Here is a 15,509-nt window from a genome sequence, read left to right on the forward strand (position 1 = left end):
GTTCATTGACAGAACAGCATGCAAAAGAAAGCAGCTCATTGTTAAAAGTGAGATATTAGTAACCAGTACCTGGCCTGAGAGGGCTCATTAACACCCTGTGTGGTGACAAACATCTGGAAAAATCTGCCTTAAATAAGTTTGTCTCTCCATGAAGTAAGGAAAATAAAGTTAGGTGCGTGCTTTGGCTAATTCTTGCTCATAAAGCTGCACCACGTTTGTCTGTCAATGCACATTCTGTGTGTTTGTCTCTGCATAAGTATGAATCAGGCTTTTCTTGCTGGGGTTTTGCTTTAAATAAATTACGTGTATTAGGCCCGAGGTGCATTTTCTGCAGCACAAAGCGGAGCTGAGCTTCGAGCTCTAAATAAAAACCTCGCCTTTTGTTTGGCGCTGCTTTTTGTCATTGTTTCCATCCAGCAGAATCCCGATGCGTGACAGTTCATATTTACAACTGCAGTCTTGGAAGTCAGCGGTGTGTTACACAACCTGAACCATCACAAATAAAAAATCGACCCCAAAAGTTCCAGTTTACTTTATACCAGACAGATGTTGTGATTGAACCAGTGGAGCTTCTGAGCTTCTTATTTTCAGGCAAAAAGTTCACAAGGAATGGATTTGGTGTGCCGAAACAAGCCCCTCGCTTAGCACAAAACACCATGATATATCATGCTGACAGTGGTTACACCGAAACGATAAACAATACACGAATCGTTCACTTTCACAATCCTGTAAAGCCTGGATCACCTACCTCTGACAGACCGTAGGAGGACACGGGCTGTCAAATGACCCAAACACTGAGTAAACATGTACACGCACCTTGTTCTAACTGCAAACCTCTGTCAGTACAGGCAGAGTTCAGCCACATGGCAAAGAAACTGGCCTTCAACTTCAAATAACACCCAGTTAGTGACGGTTTTACAGTTTGTGCTGCCAAATCATTCATTTTTACGTAAAACCCGAGTGATTTTTAAACATTTCAAATTGCACGGCCGTGGGAAAATCTCCCAAATTTCATATTTTTAGTTTGAGCTCGACCACTAGCTATTTTAAGGCTGTGTAAACAAACTTGATGTTTTATAAGCTGGGCTGCACTTCAGGGTCTGGATTCTCTGAAGGGCACAAAAAATGTCCTCAGATGACCTGAAGGACAGGCCAAACCAGCATGTCCTGTCCAAACTGAGCCAGTGTGGCCTTCAAAAGTTTGTGTAGCTTGAGTAAGCCTCTGGTGATTGATGGAGTAAGTGAAACCACTAGATAAAAAAGGAAGGGGGGTGAAAAAATAAATCCTAAGTGCAAAATCAACATCAGCTTAATGATGATAAAGGTAAAGATGTCCAAAAGTATGCAGCCCCCTTTAAACCAGTATTTTTAAATCTAAACATTGTTTCTAAAAATAAATAAATAAATAAGTAAGTAAAAACAGCCTGTGTGTGGTCCTGGGTCGGTTGTCCCAGTGTTTGAGCTTTTTGACTTTCTAATCTTCATTCGATTATTCCTTGCTTGCTGAATATTCGTGTATTTCGTGCACTGAGTATTCATTTATCTCAGAGTTTTGTCTGCTGTGTTTAGTAAATCGTGTCCCCTGTGTTTAGTCAGTCTTGTCGCTACGTTTTGTTTCCCTTTTTTGTGTGTGTGTGTCAGTTTGCAGTCTGTGTTTCTGTTCTCGTTTAGTTTCTTCCTGTTTTATTTTGGTATCGCGTGTTCCCTTTGTCTCATTAGTTATTATTCAGTTCAGCTGTGTTCCCATTTGTCTCCACTTTCTAATACAGATGTTTTAAGACTGCATTGAGTTTTTTGTGATTTCTTTTGCTGCTGATGTGCTAAATCTTTCATTAGGTGTGTTTTGGCTGCAAATGTATTTAAAGTTGTAAATTGTGAAATCTTTGGAAATATGTGTATTTTTGTACTGTTTACTCATGACGTGCAGTCTGCTCTTCATTTGCATAAACCTGTAAACATACAAGCATTTGTACTTCTCACATCCTTATTGGTGAATCGCTTAATTCTTGAATTTGGTAACTTGGTGATTCTCTGTTAGCAGCCTTACCGACATTTATCAAATCTTTTCTGCTCGAGAGAGATTTTTGTGGGAGGAATTTTGGACCAGTCAGTGAACAAAACTGTCTTAGGTTTTTTTTTCTGTTTTTTTGTTTTTTGTATAAATGAACAGCCCTGTTAAATAGCCAGGATCTCAGTTGGATCAGTGACTTATACGGTGAACAGATACTGACGTAGCAAATCAGCCTGAACTGATGTTCCCTCCTGGGATTTAAATATATCATTTCTAGTCTCACTGACCGCTCAAAGCTCTTCAAGACTAAAAGACAAGGGGACACGTGTTGGTGTGTTTTTTGTTATGGTTGTTTTTCATTTTTCTGATCAAATGTTTTTTCCAATAAAATCTAAAAAATATTTTGAAATTTTTAATAGAATAGACAGATAGACATAAAATTTGGTTATTTAATTCAGTTTTTGTGCTTTTGAAGATTTAGTGGAGTCTATAAATTTCATTGTGGATGAAATATTCCTTCAGAATATTTTGCACTATTAATCATCTTTTGAATGGTTCATATATTTCAGAATAGTACATGCTTGCAATTAAAAAAGGGTGGAAGTCCAACAATGTGGAAAAAATGACATCTTCATAGGATTCTTCACAGTCCTATGAAAAATGCCACAGTCTTCCCAGAGTGGATGTGCCAGCAAATTCACCCTAAGGTCCAGACCAATCGTGCAATGCTCAGAAACTGCAAAAAATCCAAGAGCTATATCTCGGACTCAATAGTCCTCGGGTAGCAGGGTAAATGTTACAGTCGCATGATGCTTTCATCACTTCCAGGAGAAAGCTGCTTCTTTGTAAAACAAACACAACCGCACAGCTTAGGTTGATGCAAAGCTGTGCTACAAACCACAAGACTTCAGGAGCAATGTGCTTTGGACAGATGACACCAGAGTGGGGATGTGTGGCCATAATGCACAAAGCCAAACACAGTATATCAGCACAAACACTTCATGCCAGCTGTCAGCACGGTGGTGGAGGGGCTTGTTTTGCAGTCACACAACGTGGGCACCTTGCAGTCACCGAGTCGACCATGAACTCCTCTGTATACCAAAATATTCTAGAGTCAAATGTGATGCCGTCTGTCTGACAGCTAAAGTTTGGCCGAAACTGGGTTCCAGACACTGCAATAACATCTACAACTAAATGTCTGAAAAAGAAACAAGGTGCTGCAATGGCAGAGTCAAAGTCTAAACCTTGACCTCATTTGCCAAGACCTTAAGGGAGGTGTAATTAAACAAACGCCCACAAACATCAATGAACTGATGCAACATTGTAAAGAGGAGTGGGCCAAAATTCCCCCACAGTGATGTGAGAGACTGATAGTCATACAGAAAACAACTGCTTCAAGTTGTTTCTGCTAAAGGTGGTTTTACGAGCTACTGAATTATGAGGTGTACTTAGTTTTCCATAAGACTGTAGTGAGTCCTGTGGAAACTCTCTTTCTCTGAAGACTGAATGTGGACCTATGGTTCATATTTGTTCGGCCCACTGGTGATCAAAATGGGTTTTACATCCTTGTTATGAAGCTTATGTGTATGTTCAATGAAACAGATATGCATTCATTCATATACCTGCATTCCTGGGTGTTTGGGACACCAGTCTGTCCTTTACACCACTTACACTTTGCCACACTGTCAGATTCTGACCCAATCCTTTTCTTGCCCACTTTTTGCAAGCCAATCAGTCACTTCTGTGCTCTTTAAATATCAGCTATCTTCTGTTATCCTGCCATTCAGACTCCAAACTCCACTTCATCCTGGCCAGATGGAGATCCTCGTCCAAGTCTCTACTTGCTCCATCTCTGCCCCCACCAGCGTCTAGTATCTGAAGGATCCTGTCCTACTTCTACCATCAATGGACTCCACTATAGGAAATGTTGTACATGCCAGAAATAAGAAATAAACAAAAAATACATGACTAAATGTAAAGTATAATAGTTGTTTAATTTTTTTAAATTAATTTGTATTTAATTTTTTGTACGTTTTAAGATTTATAATCCATTGATATTTTTAATTTCATTTGTGTTTACATTGATTGAATTTTTAAATATGACTTTCTTTATGAAATTATGTTAGACATTAGAGTAATGAGTTCAAATAATTTTAGAACTTTTAAATTCTGTTTATTTAACCAATATGATCGTTAAAGATATACTAGTGCCTATAGGAAAAATTTTAATAAATTTATAACTAGTTGTAATGCTTATAGGCAAAACAAATGCATTATTTATATGGCCACGTATATGTATTTTTCTCAGTAATATTACTGTTTGATGTAATTTCTAAGTTATTTATTTACTGGAATGTATGGAGCATTTGCAATACTGAACAATTTATTAAAATTTAATGTAAGTATACATTTAAGTCCACAAAATGTAAGCAAAATGGAAGAATATGCTATAGTATTAATTTAGATGTATTCCTTTATAATCTTACATAAATTTATATAATGTAAGTGTACTTTTAAGTGAACATAATGTAAGTGTAAAGTAAGTATAGATTATAGTATCAACTTTTAAGTATTACATCATAAGTTTACATAATATAAGTAAATATTAAATTTTATTTTGTCTGTTGGGCTTCATAAAAATGTTAACAGTATTGAAGAATTTGTACATAAATGCAAATATCAGAAAATATTTCTCTCTCTCTCTCTATACATATATATATATACATATATTAACATATATAGCTTTTCAATAACTGTAATTGTAATTATGAGCATAAATATTATTTAAAGACTAACTTTTTATTTATTTTGTTAGTAAACGCCTTATACAAGCGTTACAATAAAAAAAAACAGTCCTTAAGGTCTTCCCGGTTGGAATGCGGTTTCCTAACCATTCCTCGGCTGCGGTGTGTATTTCAGTTGGCCCACATTTGGACCACCTTAAATATTCTGCTCTCTCATTACAGTGACACACACACACACACACACACATTCACACTCACCGCCACGGGAGCGCGCGGCGGCTGAGCGGCCCTGTCAAATCACTACGGAGGTGACGCGCAGCCCGAGGACTTACATAAAACTACTCCGAGGACTTTTCACTCTTTTAACGACTAAAAGTCGCTTTACTCGCCCGTATCTCGGACGAGGAGGCCTACACGTCGTGGAAATAAAAAGTTGTGGTAGTTTTGAACTTCTACCAGAGGCTTGTTTCGATTAAAGACAACAAAAAGGTTTTTTTTTTCGGCTGAGAGGCACTCGGGACGCGAAGCTGTCGAGGACCGAGAGGAGGGGGGGGATTTCTAATCGTCTCCTTTTCAGTTTTTTCGAGGGCATGCGAGTCTTCTGAACACGCCCGGACCTGTTAACGCGCACATAAAGCCGGGATAAAGCCACTTGTAGCTCACTTTGTTTCTTCTGAATTCAACATGCTGCCGAATACGGCGCTTTACGCCGCGAAGAAACGGAAGAAGCCCGTCCAGAAAATGTAAGTCAACTCCCCAAACACCGCAAAGCAAAACCTCCGAGCACTCTGAGGTGTCTGAGGTGACCGGAGAGCTAAAGACAGACGTTTTATTGCACTTTATGAGCTCCGTGTTGTGGTTTATACCAGCTTTATAACGCTTTTTACTGTTTACTAATGTAATACTACAGTTGTGCCAGTACGGGCAGTCCCTTTGACCTTCCATAGAAGCTAGGACGTGTAATCCTGTTAAAACACCTCGCTTTGGTGGCTTTTAATGTTTATATTGAGCAACAATCTGTGTGTTTTTCTCCCCAAAGCACGCATACATGTCACAGTGAAGCTTTCTAACACCAGGGATCTCTTTTTCCTTTTTTTTAGGTGCAGCTGTGCAAACATCCCTGCACTACTCCTGTATTATAGCCTGCGTTACATTGTAATAAGCGTGTTTGTGCCCTCTATGTGTGTGTGTGCAATAGTAGCTGGCTTGTTGAATCCATAAGGCTATAAAGTCTATTTTCCCCTGCAGTGGTTATGCAATGCTGGCCAGCCACCGCGAGGTAATGTGAAGTGCTGAGGTCCAGCAGCACTGCGTGGAGAATAAAGTTAACTGTTGCTTCAGTATCATTTAAATCTAATTATACCATCTAGGACAGCTGGCCTTCCCAGACTGATCTGTGGCCTTTAAAAACTCCTTAAAGGACTCCTCAGAAGTGGATGGTGCTGAACTGGGATTTATCTTTTGAGTTTTTGTTTGAGTGTGCCCTGTAGGCGGGGAGGTTGACACCGTAAAGACTGAAACCCCACATCAGAAATCTCATCGTACCACCTTCCTGTGATTCTACTTATGATTTTAATATATGTATAGTATCTTTGTTTCCCTCTTGATTCCCCAATCAGGACGCCTCAGAAACCCCCCCCCCCCCCCCCCCCCCCCCCAACGGCGCAATTTGAAAACTACCTCTGCATAGAGAAGGAACCATTTTTGGACGGAGTTTTGCTCATTTCATTATCCCGTTTTTGTAGGGAAGCCAAGCACAGTGAATCTTTGTTCTTCTGTGCTTCGTCAGAGATGATGTTTCAGGACTTGTTAGAAGCCCTTCGAGCGCTGCTGCAGGTCCCTGAGGTCTTCAGTTTGGGAACCACAAAGTTATTCTTTGCGCAAAAACAGAAGAACAGAGCCCTCAGATTGCCCAGCCCTCTAAAGTGAAAAAAATAGAGATATTACTAATGATAGGCTTATTGCTCATGAATTTTGCTGTGAATAAACCACTAGAAGTGGACTTTTCTCTTGCCACTGAACTAGAATGTTCTTAAAGAAACAACAATTCAAACTGGATGTAAACTAGTGGGAAAAAAATCTCTTCATTGACACTTAAACCAACTGGTGCTCATGTGATTTCTGTAGACTGGAGGAGCTGGGACTCTAACCATCGACCTTCTGATTGTAATCCAGTACTCTGGTACGCAATGGCCACATAGTTTAAAAAACATTAATAAATCTGCTTCAAAGATCCTTTAGAGGCCCCCTGTGGTGCTGATGGATGGAAGATACTGTATAGGAGTGAGGATGTCTAAAGGATCAAGTAGATGGTGTTGCTGTTTCCAAAGTCACCACAAGTATGTAAGTCTATTTTAGACCCTTTGGGAAAGAACCCTTTAGAGGTTGTATAAAGCACCAGGCTCTAATTGTTCTACTTATATTATTCAAGGTGCTTTTCTAGAGGTTCTCGAAAACACCATCCTGAAGTATCCTCATCAGACCTCTCATAGGGGTGTAAATAACTTTGGAGAGTTTTTATAAAGCACTGTATTTGAGTCTTGGACACATTACGCTGCTCTGCAGGCTCTCCAGAGAACAATGCTCAGTAAGTTAATAATAGACCCTTAACCATACTGTTAAGACTTAGTAGCACCATGGGCCACTGTATGGGAGTCCTCTAAGGCATCATGGGGCACCATAACATCCTGTTGCATTTCAGCTGATATCCTTAGTTATGTTGTTGCCTTTGTAGAGGATCTTCTATAACCTTCTATCACCATATTTAAAGTGCTGTAAAGAGCCTTTAAAGAAGTTCTGTATAGCACCATGGTTCAGTTTAAACAACTCCCGTGAAGAACTTTCAGAGGGATTCTCCAGGGGGGACATAGTTAATTCGAAACACTGAAAATCGAGGAAAGAACTTTAGATTGGTTCTCTATAGAATCAGTGTTAATTTCCAACACTTAAACATGCAGGAGAGAACCTTTAGAGGGTTCTTTGTAGATTCTATATAGCCCCGTTGATCATTTACACCCTTAAAAGTGCTTTAAGGACCTTGTAGAAGGGTTCTCTGTATCAAAGTGCTTGTTTTAAACTCTTGAAAGTGCAGCACAGAACCTTTAGAAAGGTTCTCCATAACAGCATGGACATTTTAATCCATTAAAAGTGCTATAAAGAACTTTTAGAAGGGTTCTCTAAAGCGTCCTGGGGATATATATTGTTCGAGACCCTTTGCTGTGCCATAAAGAACCCTTTGCTCTCAGCCACGCTGGCCTCCTCACTGTGATTTTTACCAGTTTGTGATTTTTAGCTTTAACAAGCCAGACGGAGTGTTAACTGCCCCGTACAGAACCACAGGCCTGAGCAGGGACCCACGGCAGAACCCAGCCAGAACCGCGGTTTCAGTGTATGTGTGCGTATGTGTGTGGCACTACCTGCATTAATCATAATCAGGACGTAGAGCGCTCTCACGCAATGTTTCCACGAGGGAGGAGGGAGGGAGGGAGGATGGCGTAATCTGAGACTCGCTCTGTTTTTTCTCCTCCTCCTCCTCCGACTGCCACAACATACTTTTTTCCTGTCTTTTTCCTTCTCTCTCTATGTGTTTTAGGGGAGTTTGTTTTTTCCCTCCCTCCCTCCACTCAAATTAACATAGTTCAGTGTCACGCAAAGGGTTACGTAAGTCTGCCATGTTCAGTTTTTAGGAAAAGTTTGTCTTTCTTTTCTTTTTTCTTTCAGGAAACAGTGTTGAGTGAGGGAGTTGTGAGTGTGAGAGTCAGTTAAGCCCACAGAGAGGTCTGGAGGCGGCGTTACAGCAGCCTGCCCTGCGGCAGTGTACCTTTATGTTTACACTGTATTGTACAAGGGAAGCATTTAAATTTATGGTAATGTCCATGTGTGACAGAGACAAAGAGACGGCGGATGGATTGTACAAAGTTGTAAAACAATAACAAGAAGGTTGAATTGCACAACGAGTAGCCAGAAGTATTTGGACATCTGCATGAGAAATGCTTGCAGGCGTTCTTGACGTATCAGCCTCCACATTTTGGAGCCGGCTGCAGAAACTTGCAGTGATGTTAGGAAACGAGGGCCTGCTCCGTTTTGGGGTTAAACTCCGTCCCAGAGGTGTTGGAGGAGGCTACTTGACTCCTTCCCACAGATGTTTTATTGCAGCTGGATACTGGACTTCAAAGTGGTGCCAATTCAGTTGAATAACGGTTACTTTTTAGGTGCGTCAAAGCAAAAAAAAAAAAACTTTCCTGGACTTTACAAATTGCCTTGTGAATGTAAAACTAAGGCATTCCAAATTCAGCATAATAGCCTCACTTGGGAATTTCTTTCATTGCAGTACCGCTGGCTGCCACTGGGACATACTAGTGTCACATCCGGCTCTCTCGCTGCAGGACGGGAAAACACCAAAGCATTCTTGAGGGGTTCTCCAATGAACGATGACCCATTTTAAACTCTTTAAAGAGCAATGAAGAACCTTCAAGAGGTTCTCTGTAGCACCGTGGGTCATTAAAAACCTTTAAAAAGTTTTTTTCTGTAGCATTTCAGTCCCTTAATACCCTGAAATATCCAGTAAAGAACCTATTATTTATGGTTATTCTCATAGTAGTACAATAATGAAACTTTAGGAGGTAGCACCATGGTTCATTTTAAACCCTTAAAAATCCTTTAGATTGGTTCTCTATAGCACCACTGTTGATTTTAAATTGTCAAAAGTGCACTAAGATAATTCAGACTGGTCCTCTTTAGCACCATGGTTCCTTTTAAACCCTGAAAGTCCAGGAAAGAACCTTTAGAAGGGGGTCTTTGGATTACAGCCATACCACCCTGAACCTGCCGATCTCTAAGCAGAGTCGACCCTGGTTAGTAGTGGATGGGGTGTAAAGTTTTGGGTGGCTGTGACTCAAGAGGTGGAGTGGGTCATTTACCAATGAGAACGTTGCTGGTTTGATCCCTGGCTCCTCTAGCCTGCATGTTGAAGTATGTTTGGGTAAAATACTGATCCCTGAGCTGCCTTTGATGCATCCATTTGAGTACGAGTGTGTGAATTTTAAGTTAAAAAGCACTTGTGTGAAAGAGGCATGTGAGAGAGTGCTTTGAGCACTAAAAATTAAGTAGGAGAGCACAATGTAAATACCAGTCTGTTTACCTTCTCTACAGCAGCATGGTTTGTGGTTCATGTTGTAAAAAAAAACAGTGTAAACAAGCTAAGGATATTAAGGATTCTGCTAACTGCTCTGAGACTGAACTCACATGGGAATAAAATGGTTAGATGTTGCTGCTAAGGTTTTGTTTTGGTGCTCTATGCGATGGGCCAGCTTTCAGCAGAGGCACTGTTTCTTCTTAGGACTGACATGTGACGAACACGAACGTCCCAACTTTCACTTCCTGGTTGTCATATCAAGGTCAAAACATCATGATGCCACTGAGTCCTTGGAGTAAAAGCATATAGGCATATTTATGTTGGCTAATAAAGCCAACATTTGGATTAATGGGACTTTTGGAGCAGGTAATTTGAGAAAGTCCCACTTCATTTCTTATGAGTATGCGATGTGTTGTGTTGCATTAAATAATTGTTAAAAACAGTGTGATGAGTGTGATGAAGAACTGAAAGTCTCTAAAAGTTCCAGATTTGTATTTTTTATTTTTCCTGGAACGGTGGGAAAATATCCTTAACAGCTGTAGCTTGTGCCTAACAAAAAGTCTTAAAAATGCCAAATTATCCTGTGCTTAAGCCTGTCGGGATGTCAGTTTAGGCCTGGAATAATTTAAAAACAACTGTGTGGTTATAATGGCATAAGTTTATAAAGTACTATAAAGTTACAAACCGCTTCATAGAGATAAACTAGAAAAAACTATTTCAATTTTTTAAAAAGTTACAGCCCAATTGAAGTTTTTTGAGACCAATATCGATATTTGATTATCATAAAAACCTGATATATCGGCCGATATTTTTTTGTCTTTCAGACACATGAAACATAAACAGATCTCCCTCACATTTCTAATGTTGTTTAAAAAAATTTGTTCATGCTTTTCTCAACTTTGCTCTCGTCAGCTGGTTGTTTGTAGCGTTCCAAACACGTGCGCCCAACAGGGAAGTTGTGCAATGCCAAAACTACATAACATGAACATTCATAACATGCCTAAAGGATGTTTCTCTTGTCTTTTTTTGCCTTTTAAATTTTCATTTAATTTCCGTTATGAATGCTGATACAGGTAAATCGTTAATAACTAATATGGGCTTACATATCAGCCCTGCTAATATATCGATCAGTTTCTAAAAAATAAAATCCCTGGGAAGAACAAAAAAGAGCAGAATATCTAAAATAAATAACACTATTAGTGACAAACCAAGGACTAAAACTACAGTAAACAATCATAACAGCCTTTCACTAAATTAATGTTTCACAGTTAAAGTCACAGTTCTGGTCTCAGTGTGGAGACTGTCAACCAGCAAAGGCGAACTGAGACATCAGAGTAACTAACATAGCCCATGGGGGTTAATAAATCCTGCACGTACTTAAGAACAAGGACATCTTTATGTTGAAGATTTTTCCTCAATTTTAACTGCAGTAGTAGGAACAAAGACAAGGAGAGGTTGGGGCAGATAGGGAAGATGCTGGAAAAGTACTAAGAAACACAAGAAATGACCCCAAAAGAAAACTATGAACAGACACTGAACTTGGCAAACAACTCCAGATCAACTCGGGTGCTTCTTTCACTGAGCTCTTTCATACTTGGGTTGTGAAACAGGTGTTAAATTGCAGGTATGATATTGGCTCTGGTGTCTTAATTCCAGCAGGGAACAGGCGCCAAAATCATCTTTAGTTTCTATTGTTCTGAAAAGGTGTCGTTGGCGCGTCTGAGACAAAAGTGCCTTTGTGTGAATGCAGGGGAGTGTTTCTCTGAGTCCAGCACACCCCCTCCTGACCCCCCCGCTCTCTCTCTCTCTCTCTCTCTCTCTCAGACACAAACACACGTAACACACACTCATATTTACAGTCCACGCCCCTTCCAGGACAGATCTGGCAGATAAAGCGAGCGGCAACAACACTGGCCGCTCATTGTTCTTGCAGGGAGCTGTGCTGTGAGGAATGCAGCGATAGCCATCTCGCCTCGATTTCAGATATGTCGTGTTTTGGAGTATTATTGGAAGCAGATGTCTTATTTACAGCAGGGTTAGCCAAGCAGGGCTTCATCAGGGGCCGTGCTTTACACATACGTGTTACACTTACAGCTCATCCATTCAGCCTACAGCCATTCCCACAGAGGCTGCAGGCTTTTAATAGTTACAGCAAAGTCACTTTTCCTGCACCCCCTTGCTGTATTTCACATTTTAGACTGCAAGCGTGTTTACAAAATTAACGTCTAAGATCACAGCAAAGTTTAGAGATGCAGGCTGTTTGGTTCCTAATGTCATTTCTAGATATAGATAGTTGTTTTTTTTAAACAGTAACACAGTGAAGTCATGCTGCACTCACTTTAAGGTCAGTCCACATGAAATCAGTCATAGCTGAGCAAAGCTGCCGCTTGACTTTCTCATAATCAGCTGATTTTTTTGTTTTTGTTTAAAAAAGCACAATATCCATGTTAAATTTTAGCTTCACGCTATGAATATTTTCCAAGTTGAAGGCCCTGAGACTTTGAAAGGATGGGGGAAGGTTTTCTCAACTTTGTTGGGGGAAAAAAGGGAGTCTTGAGACCTCATATCCATATTCAGGGCTAAAAGACAAGCACCTTTACCCTGGACGTTTGAACAGTTTTCTCATAAGTCACTGGAGAAAAATACAAAAGCTATAGTTTGGGTAAACATGTGGGATAGGCGGTGGCTCAAAACAAGTTACAGCATATGAAAGGTCTCCCTTTTACCTACATTTTGATACCACACTCATCTTGCTGCAGTTCCTTCTGGGTCACAGTGGTTTTCTAACATAGTCAGATTTGAGCTCTGTGTAATGTTTCAAAGGTTAAAATCAGCTGATTGTGAGGGGTCAGGTGGGAGCTGCTGACTGATTTTTTTTTTCTTGAAATGACCATGGCTTATGATTAATATTTGATGTCATGTTTTCTTTTATATTGCTAAAGGAAATTTGTCAACTTTAATCTTGAGTCCAGCCTCTAGCAAGCAAATATGCAGTATTTATTTATGTATAATGGTGTATAGACGGCAATCACACAGCAATTCAACCCCACCTTATTTAACTTGTTTAAAACACACAATAGACAAATCTATGGTTAAAAGCCTACGAGATGAAATTATTGCATAAAAGCAGAACTGGTGCAAACATGATGTAACTCAGACATAAACAGACACTAAAGCCTTGTCTCAGCACAGTTTCATTGAGTCTGAATTTAACATAATTCATAGTAGCCTGCTCTTATTGTTGAAATGCAGTTTAGTCTTTTATAAGTAAACATGTAAAAAGAACACTATGTGGAAAAAAACATTCACTTATGTGCACATTACACCTGTAGGGGCTGCTTGGTAAAAGAAAGCCATGCTCCTGGTGCACAGACTTTGCGCTGATGTTAATGCCAGAGGAGGTTTTGGAGAGTTTTATGCATGATGCAGCTCAGCACTCGCACACTCTGCTCTATAATGGCATGTGGTCTAAGTGGCTGTGGTTCTAAAAACTTCTGCTTTGCAATAACGTTGATGGTGGGTTTAATAATAAGTAGGGAAATATTACATAAACTAAATTGTTGCAACACTGGCATGCTGTTACAGCATCGCACTCAAATTCATTGAGCTCTTTAGAATGATCCCTTCTTTCACAAATGTTTGTAAAGGCAGACTGCATGGCTAGCTGCTTGGTTTCTACACCTGTGCAGTGCAATACTTTTGTACTTGTAATGAATTTCAGTCATGACTTTGTCATTTTGATCTGTTTTTGACTCAAGAGCAAGAAGAAAACTTTCTAGCTGCTATGCTGTAGTTAAAGCACTGGGTCAGTTGGGATGTGATGGTTTGTTAGTATAATTAGTGGATCATGTCGATCTGTTGATGCATGCTCAGGTATCCAGATAAGGAAATCCTAGAAAGTTGATCCTGTTCATCAGTGAGAGAAATGTTCCATCACTCATCTAAATAACTTCTTCAATCTAAGCTCACTGCAGGTTTCCTTGTAAACAGTACATGACTACAAAGTAGCACCATTGCTGCGAGCTCAGTATCTGTTTCAGTTTTCTGGGACTTTGTTGGTGTTTTCAAACGGCCTCGGTCTAAAACATTTTTATCATGGGTTAAGATGCGCCCAGAGTTTGGGGAGTTTTGGGCAAGGTAATCTCCAATTAACCTGTCATGACATGTGAAGTGCAAACCTGCTGTGGGACTTTGGTGCGCATGTTTGTGTAGTTGTGCTGTTAATGAGAGGGTTTTGCAATTCCACACATTGGTAAACTTTAACAACAGCCAATCAGAGCCTGCAAGGAGACAGATGACAAAGAGAGTTTTCAGCCTCTCGGTTTTTGGAGTGCGCTGTCATGTAGCTTTTCTGGAGCCAGAAGTGACCATATTTGGATGAGTGGCTGAAATACTAAGCTAATTCTAGTTAGCTTGTTAGCTTTATAGATATATGTTAATAAGTAAGGTTTAAGACTAACCAAAAACTAAAATTTCACTCATGAACACTCATGCACAGACTTCTTGCATGATCTGTTAGTGCATATAGCCTCACAGGAACCAGGTTATCAATCTGGTAATTGCATTAAAATGCTTTACAAGGCACGATTGAGCGGTCCAGCTCACCGACTCCAGCTCCTTTAGCACACCTAGATTTAAATTTAATCAGAGTGACCCTTACCTTTGAGCCTTAACAAAAGCCACATGAGTAAGTTTAAGAAAGCAAAAGAAAAAATAAGAAGTAACGAAATTAAAACGATGTAACAGAAGGAGAGAAAAATAGAAGACGACGGTTTGAAAGTAAAAGGGAGAAAGAGAAACCACAGCAACGACCAAAATATGCATAAATAACAGTGACAATGTTACTAAACATCACAGAGTGCTAATAATATGAAATATTTTTAGAGGCAGAGGCAGCCCAAGATACTGTGTGTCTGTGCGAACCTGTGTGTGTGAGCCTGCTTGTATTTTTAAGGTTTCTCCATGTAGTGTCTAATAGTGGGTGTAGGGAGCCACAGCCCCACCCCCAGGAACAGAAGCAGGCAGGGAGGAGGCCCGGGCCCCAGTTATCCAGCGAGCCAGTGCATATGGCGCAGAAGAACCTCTGCCAGACAATATCGGGCGTCAGCTCCTCCCCAGAACCCTCAATGTCCACACGCAATTTAAATCTAAAAAGGGGCACTGGCACCAGAGGTGAGGCTGAAGATGTGCATCGTGTCTATCCCCAAGGCCCTATATGTGCCAAAGTTAAAATAACTCACCTGCCTACAGGTGTAAAGGAGGGAGAACTCAGCTAAAGAGACCAAAGCTGTTCATTAGAGTCAACCTGTAAACATAAAGTTGGACTTCTTAACACGAGAGGTTATCGGGGGACTGCCCTGGAGGTCAACTCCTTACTACGGGAGCTGATTGAAGGGCTGAGATAGAGAGAGAGAGAGAACTTGTAGATGTGTGACAAGATCACAACAAAGTAATCACACCGACAGTTTTCTGAGTTACAGATGAGTATCTTTAGCATGTACCCAGTCCGTATTTTCTTCAAGTGTATGTATGTTTGAGATGTGAGAGCAGGAAGTCCAGGAATAACTGCTCTGCAGGTTTTGCTATTTTTAGAGTCATGTTTGTCATTTTTTTGTTACAC

The 15,509-nt window shown here is 40.2% G+C and overlaps 1 protein-coding gene across 2 annotated transcripts in view; it reads left to right on the plus strand.

Moving 5' to 3' along the window:
* The first annotated feature begins 5,024 nt into the window (after positions 1 to 5,024).
* Positions 5,025 to 15,509, plus strand: part of ahr2 (aryl hydrocarbon receptor 2) — a 94,965-nt gene continuing 84,480 nt past the window's right edge. The window contains exon 1 of one of the 2 annotated variants that reach the window (XM_080878939.1): positions 5,025 to 5,498. In XM_080878939.1, the coding sequence (XP_080735065.1) occupies positions 5,440 to 5,498 (59 nt within the window). In that variant the 5' untranslated portion in view covers positions 5,025 to 5,439. The remainder of the gene's footprint in view (positions 5,499 to 15,509) is intronic. The other variant, XM_080878940.1, reaches the window with a different exon arrangement.

The sequence above is a fragment of the Rhamphochromis sp. 'chilingali' genome, assembly GCF_963969265.1.
Source record: "Rhamphochromis sp. 'chilingali' genome assembly, chromosome: 3".
NCBI lineage: Eukaryota > Metazoa > Chordata > Actinopteri > Cichliformes > Cichlidae > Rhamphochromis > Rhamphochromis sp. 'chilingali'.